Raw genomic sequence first — 19196 nt, forward strand, 5'->3', positions numbered from 1 at the left:
ACACAATATAATGTACATAACTATGTCTTCAGAGGTGTATAATGACATTACATAATGAAGCGTTATGTTTTTATTACCTTAGAATGAGATATTTCTATCTACATGCACCGCGGGGCCTTTCCATGTTGTTTCTACAGTAGCCCTGGACGGGCAAACTACTCTTCAGAGCGCATTTCGAAAATATGTTTTCCCACGAAAACGTGGAAACATCTTAGTCCTGTGTCACCCAACATAGTGCTTCGAACGGGGTGGAGGAGAGGTGAAGTGAGCCCTCGGTTGCTCCACTAGATGCTGCTAAAATTCACACATAGACCTTTAAGAGAATCCTGAATACTTTGTTATTGGATCCTAAATGCCATTTGAGGTAAATCAGGGATTAATTTGTCATTATGTTACTACATAGAACATGTAAGCAGCATGGGTAAAATACGTGAGCTCATAAATATTCCAGTTAATGGTTTCACACCTTTACAGTTATCACTTGCATTGACCATCATCTGAAAGCTGTGAGCAAAAGGCGATGATGTCAGAATAAATACGATGAAGGAGTAACATGCCAATACTCATCACCCTTCTCCCAAACTGTTTGATGAGCGAGGCTTTGATGAAAATGTCACACCATCTTTTCTTATTGAAAATCATTACCTGCTAAAGATCATGACATTAAGGAACCAGTCGGATACACAAACAACGTACAAGTAAGCAAAACTGCCCGCTGGCGAATGCGGTCGTCCCATTGGCGCTTGAGAAAAATGTCATGGACGGAAGTCAATTCATCAGCTGACGAGACATTTCTCAAGAGCCGTCTGATGTTGCCGTACCTTCCTATTGACGTTCTGTTTTTATCAGTCGATCAGGATGAGTCCACTTAGCGTCCTAAGGACACTTTTCAGTTCATTAAACAGCTTCAGATGTTTCAAAACATGAATTTCACAGTCTGAGGGAGAATTAACACAAATTTACCTGATTTTTTTACATTCTTTATTCTGTATCTACTTAAAAAAGTACCAAAATATTAAATAAAAATACTTAAAAAAACAAGCCTTGACAGACAACAAACGTAAAGTAACCTTTAGAAGCATTGTGTTCAGACTTAAACTAAGACAGTTTAATATCATACCACCATCATTGTTTTATGGACTGGGCCTCTGTTTCCAGTATTGCTGTAGTGCGTTGATGTTTGGGGGTATGTATTTATTTATTTACCTACAGTTTACTTAAGGCTAGTTCATACTGCACCAACAAAAAACGACTTCTATCAGTGTTAAGCCTGTTGTTTTTGGTGTTTGTTTTCACCCACTAAACATCAGCGTGGGTCTTGGAATACATGAATCTGACAGGTAAGAACCCAGATGCTGATAGCAAATGAAACAAAATTCTTCATTTAAACAACATAAATATCCCACGATGGGGCAAACAGGAAAACAAGAACCAAGGGTAGAACAAAACAAAACACTTTCCCAAGTGGTGGAAAAAGAACTAAACCAAAAATAAAGAGACTTTGTAGGGAACAGGGCAGGAATTAGACGGACAATGATTCTGCAAGACGAGGGACAGCTGTGAACAATAGACTTGATAAATGTGAAATATAAAGCGTTTGTTGAAACTCGAAACATGAACGTCCATTGTTAAACACCCAAAAAATATAATAAAAGCTTCAAAAACAGCCAAAGAATGGTACCTTTAATGTAGAGTAACGCTTCTGAAAGTGGTAAACCATAGTCACAGGTGTCAATAATGTTGCAGTAACCACTACTTTGCTAACAAGTTGTCTACTCGATACCCGTATTACTCTCAACAGAAGTGCCCTATGTGTCCTGAATATTCTACTGATACCTCTGTTCGTGGATGAGCTTCTACATAAAGCATTCAGTTGGCATGTACCCAGGTCTTTTAATAATGGAAAACATGTAGCAAATGTTTAAACACAATAGTGCATGGTTTGGTTCTTCTATTTCTCCTTTGTATATCCTTTGTACGGTGTATCCATCAACTAACCATACAATGCCCATCCCAAAAGGCTTTGGCAGTCAACAGCAGCAGCCGGCAAAAGACCCAGATTGACATGACTGGGATTTGATTGGCATCCATTTAATCCTCTATTTTCCATGTATTAAGTGGAAAGCCCCAGATGTATACTTTGTGTAAAACCTGCACTTAGACAGGATTTTGGACCACAGAGGTCCAGAGCTATTTAAGTCTCCCAGATGTTTAACCAGCTCTTTCAAAAACTTGATTTGGAGCTGTCACAAGAGCTTTTGGGAATCGTTTGTGTCTGTGGGTGGTGCAAATTCGAATAACTTAAGACATTTAACGCCTTGGCCGCGTTTGACCCACTTGTTAATGATTAGATTTTGGACCCTTTGGCCGGTCAATTGGTTTAATGGATTGCTTTTTCATTGAGGAAGTTCCTAAAATATCCTTTACTTTTTACACGTTCGGGAGGGTCGGGGTACAGTGCATGTTATGCATATTGCGTCATCGGAATACTCTGTGAATAGTTTGTTTGAAAGCACTCCTTCTCTGTCTATTTTGACCTTCTGACTACACTAAGATGGTTTTTTCAACGAAAACTAAGCTTTTTGAAATGCTCTCCACAGTGGATAAATGTGAAAACATATGCAAATGTGGTGTGGCAGAGGCTTTCGAAAGCAACGATGCGTTTTTTGGTCATGTGACGCAGTTGTCTGGTCTGCTCTCATTTTTGTATTGTTGTGAAAGATTCATGTCGGTTTGTACATTCTTCCGATTGCATTTTTTTCAAAAGAGACTGAATGCGTACTCACAGTTGGTGCAATGCGAGGAAATTTTCACTCGCTTTTGCAACACAAGTCTTGTGTTACCCGCAGCAACAAATCCACCTTATTGTTCGTCTATGTTCAAAAGTATGTGGCTTTCCTCTATGCTGCTATTTCAAAAAGGCGGAAAGTAAATAGAAATGACAGAAATGTGTTTTACCCATGCACAGTACATGGATGTTAGCGTGTTCAAATGTTTTATTGTGGATGATGATCAACTTTTGGAAAACACTTGGAAAAGATCATGTGGATGAAACCTCTTTTCTTAAATGTATCTGTTTAATTGTACTGTAGATGTAGACTCAGTCACTACAGTCACTAACCATCAAACTGCAACAAAAATGTATTTGTTACTACGCATTTCTGTCGTTTGTTTATAAAAACTACTACATCAAGGTACATTTACTTGACAAGGAAAGTTTTAGTTTTATTGGGTCTCATTTTGAATGGTATTTGTACCATGGGCAGAACTGTAAAACGCCAAGGGCTTAATAAAATATTATTTATAACAATTAACTAAGTTTATGTTTAAGACAAGCAAGTTTTACCTAAACTCATCACTAAAACACATTTTTAAGAAGGCATCTTATTTTTTTGCAGTGTACGTAACAAGTCGTTGCGTTATACAGAAAAATGAAAGTCATATGAGTTTGTAACATCATCACGCTTAATAACATAATTTACATTCGCGGGTGAAATATGCACATTTCGAGTCTACGCAGCACATAATTGAAATACAGTTTAGCATTGTCGATATTGACTTACTAACCGGGTATGATCCCCCTACAATATAGAAAATGACTCTTGCCGTTACGATATGCATAACACATAACGCTACAATATATTAACACAACAGCTATGACTCCTAACTCATCATCAGCTCATTGGTGTATGACACCTTCGCTAATCATTGTAGACATGATGGATGTCATCTTTAAATTGTACTACAGTAGAAATCCACAGTGTTGAATATTTGAACAACTGCTTAATATTCGTCAGGTCAGTTGCTGGAGTTGGAAGTCTGGTTTTATTGTGATTTATTTGTCACACCTGAAAGGGCAGAAGAGATGTCTTTTGCCTCGGTTCAATGAGGTTTTATCCCACGCTTGAGATCAATTCTTGACAATGTCCCCAATATGCTTTGAAACGCATTTCACCTCAAAATAATTTGAGATTTTTGTGTAGGTTTGGGTCAACCTTGTTTTTGACGTTAAAGAGCAACAAACAAATGCACGTTTCTGAAGCGTTGTCACTGTTTGATCAGCGAGTGGACCGGTTGCTTCATTTACTAATTGATCTGTCAATTGTTGGTCTGATTGCAGCGCGACGCTTTAGTCGCTTTGAGATCGAAGGCAATGTTCTCTAGAAACTGATTTGTTACGGACCTCCAAAACTTTGTACTCCCAGTCAATAAGGATCTCAGGCGTGACAAGGAGAGTTCAGGACAGACTTAAATTTAGAAGCGTTACAAACTAAGATTGGGTCTGTTCTCTTAGCCATAGTCATTTAGCTTGATGAATAGGTTCTGTCTTGATTCCCACCTTTTACTGACTTGACATTACTGTCTTGTGAATGTTATCCATGCACCTTTTGTTTTGTTGTCAGTTTTCTTTGAAATAAGTGACGTATTCAGTCCTCCAGTGAATCAGTTTTGCGAATCATTTTAACTTCCAATCAGCATGAATCGATCTCTTTCTATCGCTCATTGATATGGAGACACAGAGAACGGAGACACAGAGATCACGTTGAATGTGAGGAATCAAGCTTTCCTGTCCTCTTTTCAGGTCTGCATATACAAGCAGTGTGGGACTCCAGGACACCGAAGCGCAGTGTGATAGATTCAAGAACTAAACAAAGCTGACTGAAGTTTCAAGGTTACGGGGCTTTTTATGGACTCTGGGATGGGAACGGCAAGCTCGGTCGTGATCATGGTTTCCATTATGGCTAACATGGCCCTGCAGACTACTCATTCGTCATGGTGATGCAGAATGAGCCGAGCGTTACCGACATCAGGCTTGAGCAGGTGGTGGCTAGAACTCTTCTCCCCAGGCTCAGGAAGTAAGACAAGGCAGTCAGAAAAGGTAAGACAAAGTGCCATGCGGCGATGTATGTTACGCATGCATAACTCTATGACTGAAGAATGAAATTCTGCTATAATAAGAAACACAGGCATATTATTGCTCAGAAAAGAATAACTTGATTGGAGACCAATTACTTTTTGTACATAATTGATATTGTAATAAAATATGTAAAACATGTGTATTCTAGAGGTTTAGACCTTTCCGGTAAGACATGTAATTTGTCACAGATTAGAACATGAAATTGTCAAGTAAACAAAGGTGATCCACTGATGCAAACTTTGAACATATCTAGATTTTGATTTATTTGAGCTCATTTCAATCCTTGCCTAGTATTAAAACAGCACATTGGAGGTTTCTTGAAGCCCCCTAAGGGGCCGTTACATATTGCGTCTAAAATTTGCAAAAGAAACACGAGCTGCGCCACACCGCTTTCTCCATTTGCCAGAGAGGTTGCGAGCTTGCTTGTGTCGCCATCGTCGTTTAACTATTCTATGTTGTTTCAGAAAGGTGAAGCTGATTGGATAATTCTTGTCACGTGACCCTTTAAAAAATGACTCTCCCTATTTGAGTGCGTGTCAAATAACCAACTTGCGCACTTAGTGGGTCCCGGCCCCTGGTTGAGCAGAAATGCTCTATACAGTATTTTGGTTATCAACACAAAACTGAATAGAATAGGGATTCAGGTATATATGTTCAAAGACATCTTTCTACATTACCTCCTCACCTCCAACACATAGAAATAAAGTTCTTTGTTATTTTACTTCCCGTAGGTTCACACTGTGAAACTCTACTAGCTTTTCAGCTTCATCAGAGGCTCCGGAGACCGGCTGATAGGTAGAAGACACACCGGCGGCTCCTGGCAGGTCACGGTTTGTACATGGATGATACTCAAGCTGTGCTGACTCCAGAAGAGTCTGATTCCCATGGTGGCATGACCTCCAGGTTAACTCTCCCCTTTGAGTCCTGCAGAGTGCTGGACACTTTGTTTCCTCAGGAGTTTATGCACCTGGTAGCAAGTGGCCCAAATAACGATGCTCTCCGTCATTGCTTTGAGCAGTGAAACAGACTCCGGCTGTAATTGAGTCTGAGGAGGGGAAGAGCATCTTCTTGAGCTGAATTTAAACAAGGTGCCTTATGCTGGGGCAACACCGAAAGATTTTTTTAAATCTTATAAGAGTTTTAAACGGTGAGAGACCACAAACATGAGGAGAAAAAATCTATTTGCTCCTATAATGTGTGTTGTTCGCCTTGATGTGACGAAGACAGTACACCACACACCGGCAGATTTTCAAACAAGAGTCCTGACTATGAACACAGGAAATCTCGAAAATTCTCTCGAGACTTCAGAATGAGTTATATATTATTGCACTGTACGCTTTGTTTATTATATAATGTATGTGTTCAATATAAACAAATGTGTAGATATAACCTTTTATGTCATTCTAAAAAATAGTATTCATCGTTGAGAAATCGCTTAGGCAGCGTCGTCTAAAGCATTTAAGGCGGCACAGCACTAGATATAATTTTATTGCAACTCAAATATTGTAGTATTTATGTCTTCACAGAATTACAAAAATAATATTAATACAGTAAAAATATAATAAAAATAGCTGCTGACATTGTTTCCCCACACATCAGGATTTCTGATCTTAAATATTTACATTTTGCGATCGGGGCGAAGTTATTCCCACCAGGTTCATTCACTCTTAACACACATCACACCACAGGACAATCTGATAAAATTTAGGACTGTCGGAAGGGGAGAAATCGGCCCGATTATCTTTTGGTGTGGCCCCAGCATTAGACAGAAACTAAAGTGGAAGTACGAGTTTTGAAAGACACCAAACAACCGAGAACTTTGGCAAGATTAAAACTGCAACAGATTAGTGGCCATGTTGCGATTGCTGAGACATTTATTATTTCTTTACCTGCCATTGACGTGATTTAACATCATTTTAAACCAACACATCCTTGCCATTGATGAATATGAAGTGTTTGCATATTTATTCAACAAAAAATCCGATCTGCCATGAAAGTTTTGCAAATATGATTCAAAATGCTGTCCCTTTAACAATATATTAATATCTATAACAATATATTAGAGATTTGAGTAGTTTAAAGGCATCAAAATGGCACCTATTTCTCCATTTAAATTTCAACCTTCTGCTCCACATTCGCTTGCGCTTATCCCATGTCAATATTATGAATAGGTTCAGATTTGTAAAATGACCTTTTTCTGCCAGTTTACCAGGAGCTTATATCGTCTCTCGTCAGGTAGATTTACAGCCAACCGGCTGTATTGTGATTTAGTCAGCTGTATTCTCTAGACGCACCCTGCTCTTTTTGACCTGCTTATCCAGCATTATTCGGCTCTCATCTCGGCCCAAAATGAGAGTGTCTCGTGTCGACCTGAATCCATCAAGCCGGGGCCTCTTATTGCGCAGTGTAGGAGAATCAGGCATTTCATAAAGAAAACAGGGTGAGGAAAGAAGGAACGATAAAGCGTGAGGGAGGGTCCGAGACGGTAGGTGCGATGCCAAGGATAAGAGAAAAATGACGCAGTACCGGCGAGAGATAGAGAGAGACAGAATTTTCTGATAAGAGTGTAATAAATGGGGTGCGCTGAAAGGTTGGACAGTGAGTGTGGAAATGTAAAATCGAAGGGGAAAACTTCTTCAAACCGGGGAAATGAAAGCAGAGGGGTGGCAAGATACAAATGTTTGTTCTCGGGAGGTGGACGGACGCCGCGTCAGGTTTAAATTTGTCATGTTGCATGAAACCCCAGGGAGCTTTAGATGTGCGAGTGGGAGGAGATTTGCTCTGTTTTGTGAACTGACAGTGTGAGTTTGTATGACACCAATAAGCAGTCACACACCGGGTGTACAAGGGTCCAATTCCATAAATCGTTCCTCACTGTTCCATCCTCATTCATGCCGACTGAAGGAACAATGGGGTTTTTATTGTTTGTCCAACATGGGTGTCTAGACGCCGCTGACAGAGACATCTACCCCGGGACACATGAAGGGCAAATAGAGCCCACAATGAAACGAACAAACAAGTACACACACCTGCACCCACAAACAAAGGTTTGAAGGACAGAGGTTTGATGGCGGTTTGACAGCATGGCTGGTGTGCTCTGGTCATTACTGACCCGTACGATAAATCTGTAGGTGCACTCAGCCTTACAAACACTGCTGATGTGATCTAACACAAACACCCGTAGACATTACAGATGTGGGAGGACACATATCGACACTGTAATAGAGCCTTTGAGAGGACAAAATGAAACTTTCTTGTTTGTCATGCTCACTGCCCTAGACCTTTCATGAATAGGGTGTATAATTCAAGTATTAGAGGCACAAACGTTATTTTTGTTGTGACATCGCATTCTCTAGCGGACCAAAACAGTTCTTCTCTTTTTAGCACCCCAGTAGACATTCATTTCTCAAAACTGTAGCAAAAAAAGTGCACTGAGGTACAGTACGTATTTCCTATGAGCCCAGTGTATGTTATCATAAAATGAAAGTAGTATGAAAGGTAACTTGATGTAAACACATCAGAGGTATTTATCAAAAACTACAAATTTGCATGTTAACCAGCATTTGGCCCACATCAAGCCCTCCACTACTATATAGTGTGACTGATTTACATTATCTGCAAATCAATGATAAACAGAAGCATATTTATTTAATGCATTTACTTATTATTCAAATCAGATGGCACCAATAATCCACTTGATGGATTACGGATTCAAACTTTCCAAGATAACAGACACGCCATAATATAGAAACTCTCAAATGTGGAAGCATGTATTAGCTTCAAAGCTCAGCACTCAACTGTCTCTTCCTGTTTACGTGTTCATTCTGCGCTCACAATGATTCTTAAGGGTTTAAACAAAGCCCAGCATTAGAACAAAACCAACGGATCCTATCTCCTGCTTATCACGGGACTATAGAAAATAATCTGCGAACTTTCACCAGCCGTGCGCAAAACTGGATTAAGATAAAAATCATATGAGGATCTCCAGTGTTTCAGATACATCAGCTCCTTTTTTATCAGAGTCCGACACATGGAGACGTGGAGATGCATTGGTTTCGGAGTCCTTTGCTCTCCAAGAAACTGTGTAAGAGCGGATGTCACAAGACTCCGTAACATTCTGATATCAGCAATCAGAAATGTGTTTTGTTGGTAAAAGAAAGCATTGCGAAACTTGCTCTACTGGAAACATTGAAGGCACTATAAAAGTTGTTTCAGTTAACTTCCTGTGGGAAAGTTTTGTGTCATGTAGCAGAAGCATTGAAGACAACATATAAATATCAAGTTAAAGTATGCGGGGAACTGTTTTAGAGGTCAAGACACAAGTTACTCATAATCTGAAGTATTCAATCTACACTTAGCTACACCAGAACTAGTCTCAACCCCCCCCCACCCCGGTCTGACCATCTGATAAATATGGCACACAAACTAGAATGTAATTTCACGATCTAGCAAGCTTGAATCTGACGTTACACAATTTTTTGGGACAGCATACAGGGATTTTTATCTGTTTAACTGGAAGTTGTGTAAAAGGTACAGAAGTGATTCAAGAAGTGCTTTGGACTATGAGATAACCACTGGATTTGTTAAATTTTCAAGGCACTTAAGGACCCTATTCTAGCGAAGTGCACTTAGGGCGTGTCTGAATACACTTTTGCTAGGTTAAGGATGGGAAAACCTGTCGGCCTATAGAAACATAGGAAAACTATAGGAAAACTGGCCGCCTATAGGAACATATTACAAAAAATTATATTGCGGCGTTTTGAATTTAGACCAGGTTTCAAACGATCAATGGCGCATTCTATTTCAGTTGCCTCAAAATAGCAAAGCGCCAACAATGAGCCTAAACACCTCGTCTCTGGGCGCACAAATGGGTGCAAATGCATTTGCTACTAAAACAACATGGACGTGAAAATGAAAACTGCGTAGAGCCCTAAGACACAAAGAGACAACTAAGAAAGTAGAGTTAATATCTAAAAGAAGAATCGTGTACTCCCATTTGTGAGTTACGTGAAACAATCTTTCACTTCTGGATGGTAACAAAATAATCCAAGAACACACGTTCATTAAAAAAAATTCCCTCTAGAATCCCTTACAAAAAATTTGTTACTTTTATTAAGGATACTTAAGTAAAGTTTAAGTATATTTTGTGTAGTAAGTATATCAATATACTAGTAGTATACTTTTTATACTTGAAACTAAATTGACCCACATTTTCAGTGTAGTTAGGCGTAACAGTAATATACTTTGAGAACACAACTAGTGTAGTTTACATCTACGTTTTTTGTTTGCACTGCAACTATACTACAAAGGAATTTACAGGTATTCTGATAGTTTACTACTTTAATACTAGTGGTTACACTTTATTTAAAAGTACACAACTTCACTCTTTGCTTATTAACATGCATATTGGTTGTATTTTAGGACACGTATGAATGCTTGATTCTGCATGGCCTATGATTCTATATCACTTAAGTTAACCCTACCCAAAACCTAAACCTAAAAACGACCTTATAAGCAGTTATTAGGAGTTTATTGAGGTGATAGTCGTAGTTAATAGTTTGAAATGGATCCTAATCCAAAGTGTGACCATACTCGTATCACATTTATAGTTCTTATCAACTATTGAAAGTATTAAAAAGGTATTTAATAGTCTACTCAGTGAAAATAGTACGCACAAAGTAATGAGCACGGCGGGGCGAGAAGCATGAGGGAACGGTGCGAAGCCGGTGACGCGAGTGATAATGAGTGTCAGCTGCACGTTGCAACGGTCTCGCATCTCTCACGCAGGAGCTCCGGGACCATACAAGGTTGAGCGACAGGAGATGCATGTTATGTTTTATTATGTTTGTGTGGCCTGTAGTCGACCGTGAGTCGACAAACTTTCGGTTTGTTGTTTATTTGTTTTCTTAAAAGTTGGTGTTCAGTTCATCCGGTTCCCGCCTCCTTCCTTCATTACATGGAAATGTGTTACACACAACTAAAAGCAATGTTTACCAAGAATAGGTCATTTTGCTTTTAGGTACAAATCCATCAAAAGATTTAGTACAAGTAAAGGCCTAACATGAAGTATATTTTTAATGTTTTGTTTAAAAAATGCTTAGAACTTATTAGATGTTGTGCAGTGTTGGAAATATTTGCTCAGGTAAGGTAATATTTGGAAAGCTTTATGCACTATGCACATTGTTAGATCTATAGACAAAATGTTAACTGCTCTCACATGAGTAAGTCACTTTGGATATACAGGAAGTGTCTGCTAGATGCAAAAATATGTTTCTGCATGAAAAGAAAACTGGTGAACAATTGACCAACATCAATGACTGGAACCATTCACTTAACACAGATGAGTTTAACCCGTGCATCTGTACACTTGATACTCTGAGCAGCGAAATCTGATTTCTAGCTCTTCTGATGTGCTACCGAAGATAATATTTTCTTGAAAGATTTTATTTTATCACATTTGTAAAGAAGTGAAGAGATCAAGTGTTTCTTAATCTAAGAAGGTAGAGCTTCATGTTTTCTATCATTTTAAAAGCTTCAAGAGGTAAAAACTGTTGAACCGGAATAGTTTGTAGAAAGACTACATCCAACTCTTGGATGTTTCACCATTTAGGGATATGAAGCTGTCTATGTTCAAGTGTAAGACACTTAAGCACAGGCCTTCACTAACAGATATGCTTGCCAAGTGACACTATAGACGACATTGTGCAGACCGCAGTGTGAAAAACTATTAGGCAACCTGCACTTTTGGAAATGATGCCGATGACCCAAACTGCCTTGTGAGACCGCCACTTATCAGGCTTTGGAAACGGAATAGAAAAGTAGTCAGATAAAAAGAGACTACATTTGCGATCCCAATAATAACCGAATGGAACAGTGATAAAGCTCTCTGATTTCCAAACCTGAAAGACTATCTCGTTTGGATCTGCTCTGAATGTTTCTGACTATTGCCTGTTTATGTCTGGAGGAAATAGTCATGTCAGAGGTTAAAATGTTGATGGTGCTATTGTTTTTGAAGTGAAAAGAGGAAACGATTCTCAAGTTCTCTTCTGTTTTTATGACTGTACCAAACTTTTATTATTTTGCAATGAACCGGTAATCCATGTCAGTGCACTAATAACATTGTTGGTCACCAGCCTGCAAATAATGTCATTACTAGTTTGTCTGACTGACCCCTATAGCGGCTAATGCAAGATGAAACACTGTTTCTCTGGTTCGCTCATTGTTTACCTTAACGGGAAGTTGTTGTCATGGTCAAATAATCTCATAAAGTCCTGGGTGTGTACCCAAGTTTGTTTAATCCTCCACATTCATCAAAACAGCTTTACAAATCGATGTTGCGATGCAACCTATTGAAATGTATCTCATCAAGTGGAAAAATTCCTCTGCGCATATACAGAACAATATTTACCGTTGTTAAGACATCATGAGGAGCATTTGCACGTCCCCAATGGAATAAAGCGGAGCTGGAAAGTGTTAATTTAATAGCTCGCAGGACTATTGTGACAGTAGGTTTGGTTGTGCCAGGCACTGAGAGATGACAATTTTATGCATCATCAAAGGTAATGAAGGATCTGGATCCTTCCTTCGGGGAAAAAGACGTTTGATTAGGCCATAATGCCAGATTATCCTTTTGAACTGAGAGAAAATGAGCGAAACTTGAATCTTTTTGAGGGAAAGGAAATGAGGGCATTAGGGAGAAAAGTCGTAAAAAGCGCTCCAAGAGTCATTTGGCGTACATTTTTGCCGCTCAAGAGGTCAATCCTCCAAGCAGACATTTTAGCATGTAAACTATCATCAATGATATGTGGTCGTGCACAGCAGGGGAGCATTTCCAGCAAACTTATTAGCGTATTGAAAACATTGTATTAGCCAAATTGAAAACTGAACCCCTGCGTTAGTCTTGTTTTTCAAACAGAAATGTGAAAAAACATACATTTCTTGTCAAGGAGTTCAATGTGACCGAATGAAAGTTCAGAAACAGGAAATGTCCTTCTGAAAGACCCCTAATTGCCCGCCCTCTCAGATTTGTAACCCGAGTGATTTTTAATTTCACGTTTAGTTTGTAGCTTGTAAATGTTAATTGCCTATAAATCTAACTTTTTTGCTTGCATAAAAAGGCTTTTGCAAAATGAGTTGAGAACATTTAGGTGAAAAGAGCAGTTGTACAGACTCACATTGACCGGAGCGGCACAGATTACAACAAAATATCTGCATGTCACCTCTGGTCACATGGGATAATGGAGGGAGACTGAGCAGTAAATCTGAGATGAAGCTGTTTAATGAGCCCTGGCATTGAGAACCCTGATTATATACGGTTATGGGAGTGTGTGAACGCCCACCTCATGCCCACCTAACCCCTGAGCCCCGTTTATGGAGAGGTCCATGTGTAAATCTGTTACTCTAATCAGCTATTTGCATTTTTTATGTGAACTTGCTGACAGATGTAATCAATCGTTCAGCTTTTGGTTTAATAGAGACCAGTTGTAAGTAGCCAGAATGCTAATTCTGCTATTCCAGATCTCAGGCTGGTTTTAGACCTAAAAGGTCGACTTAAAGGGATAGTTCACCCAAAAAGGTAATTCTGTCATCACTTACTCACCCTCAGTTTGTTCCAAACCTTTACACATTTATTTTTTCTTCTAAAACCAAACTAAGATATTTGTAAGTATCCTTGTAATCGATCTACACAACATCCTTAGGACCCATCATACAGGCACACGGCTTCTCATCTCACTGTTATGCTGACGACATCCAGATCTAAATCTCATTTCACAGTACCACTGTATCAACTTGCATAACAGCCTGCCTAGATGACAACTCAACTTGGATGAAAGAGCACCACCTCCAGCTGAACCTGGCCAAGACAGAACTACTCGTGTTTCTGGCACATCCCACGTGCAACACGATCTCACCATCCAACTCTGCAATACCCCAATCACTCCCTTCGAATCAGCCAGGAGCCTCGGAGTCGTATTTGATGAACAGCTGTCCTTTAATGATGACATTGCAAAGACAACACGATCCTGCCGATATACCTTATTCAACATTCAAATGGTTAGACCCTACCTCACTGAGCATGCGGCACAACTCCTTGTACAGGCCCTGTTAGGCTCAAGGTTGGACTACTGCTATGCTCTCCTTGCTGGTCCTCCTGCAAAGGTTTTCAAAACACTTCAGCTGGTTCAAAATGCAGCATCACGCCTCGTCTTTCAACAGCCCAAAAGGGCTCATGTGACACCCCTTTTCATCTCTCTCCACTGGCTACTGGTTGAAGCCAGTATCAGATTCAAGTCACTGATGCTTGCCTACAGGACTATCACTGGATCTGCACCGGCATACTTTCACACCCTCCTACACTCCTACACCCCATCAAGAACCCTGCGTTCAGCAAACCAGCGGCGCCTTGTAATGCCTTCTCATAAGGGCACTAAATCCCTTTCCCGCTCATTCTCCTTCACAACTTCTTCCTGGTGGCACATTCTTCTTAACTCGGTCCGGTCAACCACATCTCTCACAACCTTCAAAAAAACTACTTAAAACTCATCTCTTCTGTGAATACTTGACAGACAAATGAGAAAATTTTTTTATCTACACTAACCCTCTCTCTTCTCTCAACAGGTAGTGGTCTAGTTTTTGTTGAAACCAGTAACTTTGTATTAGCACCTATTGTACTATTGCTCTTGTATGACATATAGCTTAGTGCTCAATGAACTCTTTGTAAGTCGCTTTGGATAAAAATGTCTGCTAAATGACTTAATGTAAATTTAACCAAAAATATCTCATCCCCATTGATTGGTCTAGTAAAAATAAATACTATTTGGAAGTATCCAAATCAATGGGGGACGAGATATGTTTGGTTACTTACATCATTCCAAATTTCTTCAAGCAAATGTGTACAGGTTTTGAACAATCTTAAGGTGAGTAAATGATGACAGAAATTTAGTTTTTGGGTGAACTATCCCTTTAAACTCTTAAGATTCAAATCTGTAGTTGGCGTCAGAAGCTCTTCTGTGTTCCTTGATTTTCAGTTTCTAGATGCATAAAGGTATTATTCTTTCTTAATTTGGTTCATATGTATTTGATTACAAGGGAGAGAATCCTATTTTTGAACGTCTGGATAGCAGGTAAACCAATGAAACCTTTGAAACCAAGCACTACAAAAGGTCTGAAAAACAGGTCAGTAGAATTTATTGTCTTTCTGATGATCTGCAGGCATTCCAGCAAACCCACTTGTGAAAAACATTAACAGACACAAGAAACCACTGGTTTGAAAATCATATACAAAATCAAATCCAGACCTAACTGTAGGCTGCTTTCTGGCATTTAATTTTTGAGCCGATCAAATTTTTCTGCTCAGTTGCACAAGTACTAAAGTATAAAGACTAAAAATGCGATTTTATTGTACTGCAAACCATAACACTTTTTGGTTTAACATAAAAAAATCAGTTATTGAGCAGATACATAAAAAATAAGTGGTATACTTTACCCTGATTCGCAACAGTAAGATTAAAATAATGCTCTACTTTACATTTGCAATTTTATGTTTCAAACAGAGATGGCGCTGCAGGGATAAAACCATGTTTGAAGGAGGTTTAAAGGAGGTTTAAAACCCGACTTTTCCATGTTAAAGAACTATAATCGTGTCCCCGGCGCATCTGCCAACTTGGAAAAGGTGAAAAAGTAGAACCCATTAACTTTGTTTCGGTGCTTTTCCCTGCAAGCATGTGAGAAATTGAGACAATCAGATTTCTCTACGCTTGTGACACAGGGAGGTGTTCTCATTATCTTATTACCGCCCATTAATCTGCATGTTTACACCCACGGCATGGCCATGGCATGCACTACACCAGTGTTTCCTAACCCTGGTCCTCTCCCTAATTAACACAACAACAAGCTGATGAGTTGAATCAGGTTGAATCTAAAACATTCTGGGAGGTGCGCCCCGAGGACCAGCATTGGGAAACACTGCACTACATGTGCGTTGTGTTAACACCCCGGACGGAATGGGGATGGGGCGCAGTAACTCATTAGCATTTAAAGAGACATTGACTAAAACAGGTTGCTGCAAACATTGGTGCGTTTGTCAAGGCAAAAGGGGTGTTGTTAACTCAGCCATTGAGTGATTTGAGCAAAATATGTTACAGGCATTTTATAAAGACCCTAATAAATCATGCCAACTTGTGGAAAAGGTTAAGCCGATGAAGAAGCTGTACTCATTTAATAGAACCAGACGTCAAGGAAACTTTACTTTGATAATTGTTTTATAAGGTGAAGCTTTAAATGGAAGACATATATATTCTTGGTGTAACAGAGAAAGTTCATATCAGGCACAGAACATTTTATACATTTTTTAAAAATAAATGTTGAAATGAGATGCAAATTATATGACAGAATTTCCCACGTGCAATTGTTTCAAACCGCTGCTTATTACAAATTTCTCCAATATTCTATTATATTCATGTCTACAGACCAAGATATAAACTCTGGCCTAGAAGCACTTCTGGTTTCACTTTGTTTTTATTATATTCATATTTTTTATAGTACAAATATTTGTTTAACATTTTGATTCAGTTGTAAATGTTCTGTTGCATTTTCTTCAAACGTTTGTGTGGTGTGAAGAAAATGAATCAGGAAGTTCTTCTGGACCGTTGTTTACATCTTCCAAAGTGGTCCATAGTAAATAAACTTTCGCTCTGCTGTTGTTGTTCTCCATAGAAAAATTGAGAATCTGACCCCATTTCCTCCCATTTTTTGTTCAGCTGTGTATGTTTCTTTTCTGCTTCGTTTTTCCCTCATTCCCCTTCCATTTTTTTGAGATTGCAACATCTGGTGAGGCTTTTCTCACAGTAATCTCTGGAGCGAACGGCCTGTTCTGCATCATAATGGAACTCTTTATACACAGTTCCTCTCCTGCCCGCTGTTGATACATACATACAAACACTGCACTGACAGGCACACCAGGAACACGTGGGTCTGGTTCCTGCGATGAGGTAATGCCTCTTGGCAAGGGTGAAATATAATCTGACTGTAGTGAATGCAGGACAATCTTTTCTGTGTAAACCGATGTAAAAAACGAGTGATGTAGTACAATAGAAAAGAAGGAAAAGTGATTAAGTATCTGTGTTTTTGTTGCGAAGGCGCTGGCATGTATTTCTTCACGATACTTTCTGTCGTCGTTGACGTAAAGCAGATATTGCGATACCTCACAGATCAGCTCCGCAGCTCCAATCTCTCTTTTGGCCAGATGTTTACTCCAGACGTGGCCAGACCATGGTTTCGCTAGCGTTGCGTCGTAATTCACTTGGCCGCTAGGTGCTGCGGCGATTGCGAGTCCTTGGCGTCCTACCGAGTTTAATAAGGGATAGTTCGTGTTTGGCAACATTCCGTTTTTATTGGCTATGAGAAAGCTTAACGTCGCATTTATGGCCCGCATCTGGTGGACGCGGATCTTCGGACATCGTGATAAGCACACAACCATATTTGGACTGAGTTATGACAAGCTGGGTCAGGAAGTAAATATTAGGACAGGGTTGTGATGTATGAGACAAAAATCCCCACCCTGCACGAGCATGGAAAAGAAAAGAAGAGAGCAATGAGAGAGACACTGTAAGAAGAGAAGGTGAGAGAGACAGGAAGGCTATTAAAGAAGATTTGGTCTTCTGACAAGGTCTCATTTCGACCAAAGGCCATTTCCTGCAGTCTCTTTGAAGCCTGTGAGGTGGATATCCTAGCAATTAACTGGCTCCTGTTAGTTGGCCCCTGTTAACATAGACCCTCTTATCATTTTTGGTTAAGCTTACATATTCAAGAGCCACATTATCACTTATAAAGCAAGTAATAAGTTTCAAAATGAAAACCAAAAACCTGAAAGATGCTGCATCCAAGCAAAATATGTCAGCATGAAATCCAAGACCAGCCAGCAAAGTATGACCCAAAACAAATTATTAGCAATCATTCAACAGCAGGTATTCTGTACTTATCTAATAGAATAAATGTCAAGAGAGCCGTTATGTTTTCTGGTTTATCAATTGCAAGATCTTAATCAACAGTGGTTGTACGTCTTGCCCAAACGATAGAAAATCTCTTCTTTTGAGGTGATGGGAAGTTCTTCTTAACCTGGGTAAGCTCAGAAAATTCCACACACTCCACTCGGAGTTAATAGAATCATTGTGGCTGTCACTTTGATGCCTCACTGTAATTTTACGCTTACATATCATCTGAAAGCACGTAGCATATTTGAAAGCTCAATTATTGCTGAAAGCACTTCAACACTTCGATGTTGGCACTGTTTAGGGAGTAAAAAAGGAAATGCACGACAAAGATGATTTGTGCAAAGTATTTCGGCAGACTGTACCTGTAGGCACCGTTTATATAACAGCCTCTAAAAATTCTTAAAATATGTATCTGGCTGCAGTTAAAATAGATACCGTGAAACCGTAAGTGCTAACCTGGCATGATTCTCCTTTAACTTTTGGCTTGTGCTATTTCACCGACAATCATTTATGAAATTTCATAAAGCAAGAACATGAAAGGATGGACTAAGCTACACGCTCGCATGACAATAAGGGACGTGATCCTTACCTGACAGGCGTTTCTCACGTGCGCTCTTCCAGAATATATCCCAAGCTTTGTTAGTAGAATCCTTCACATGCTCGCTAAAAGACCTCCTGAGTGGAGTTTTCACGGTATGTGCCATATCCACGTGCCTTCCAACCGTCAGCTCCGTTCATTCCATACGTGCCGGGCGCAGAGAGAAGCTGCTTTCTTACTAGTTGGACACTTGATGCTGAAAGTCTGCATAGGGTTTGAAGACACCCTCTAATGTGCTTGAGATTGTGTAAGCGAGAGGGAAAGTAGGGTAGTGAGAAGGATGGGGGGAGAAAACCTTTTTCCTCCCGAGCTAGGGGTCAGAGGAGCCTGAAAAGGAAATAGCATCGACTTTGGGTTAAGCGTCACCACCCCTCCTCGGCCCCCTTGCCTTCACTTCTGCATCTGGACAGCCACCAGTTATGCACGCTTGTTTCTATGCAGGACACTAAGATAAATATTGAGTTTGGATGTCTTTTTTGTTAAAGGGTGGGGAAATAGTTAAGGACTGTCCCTCTTTTTGCTTCATATTTTCTTTTTGTACAGTCCCTCCAGCTTGCCCGAACTTCCCATTTCGAAGGAGAACTTCTTTATTTGCTGTAATTTCACACTTTAAGCCCTTCCCTGTTTAAAAAACTGCTTAAGCCAGCCTAAGCTAAGGTTTGTCAGCCGAGGCTTGCCCCCAGCCTGG

General features: G+C 39.7%; 1 protein-coding gene across 1 annotated transcript in view; it reads right to left on the reverse strand.

Annotated features, from left to right (window-relative positions):
• The window catches only part of LOC306911196 (rho GTPase-activating protein 7), a 42022-nt gene extending 23067 nt beyond the window's left edge, over positions 1-18955 (reverse strand). Inside the window, exon 1 of the mRNA XM_079486338.1 lies at positions 18500-18955. Within this exon, the coding sequence (XP_079342464.1) occupies positions 18500-18614 (115 nt within the window). The 5' untranslated portion in view covers positions 18615-18955. The remainder of the gene's footprint in view (positions 1-18499) is intronic.
• Between the last annotated feature and the right edge of the window lie 241 nt (positions 18956-19196).

Source organism: Barbatula barbatula (genome assembly GCF_947034865.1).
Source record: "Barbatula barbatula genome assembly, chromosome: 22".
Taxonomy (NCBI): domain Eukaryota; kingdom Metazoa; phylum Chordata; class Actinopteri; order Cypriniformes; family Nemacheilidae; genus Barbatula; species Barbatula barbatula.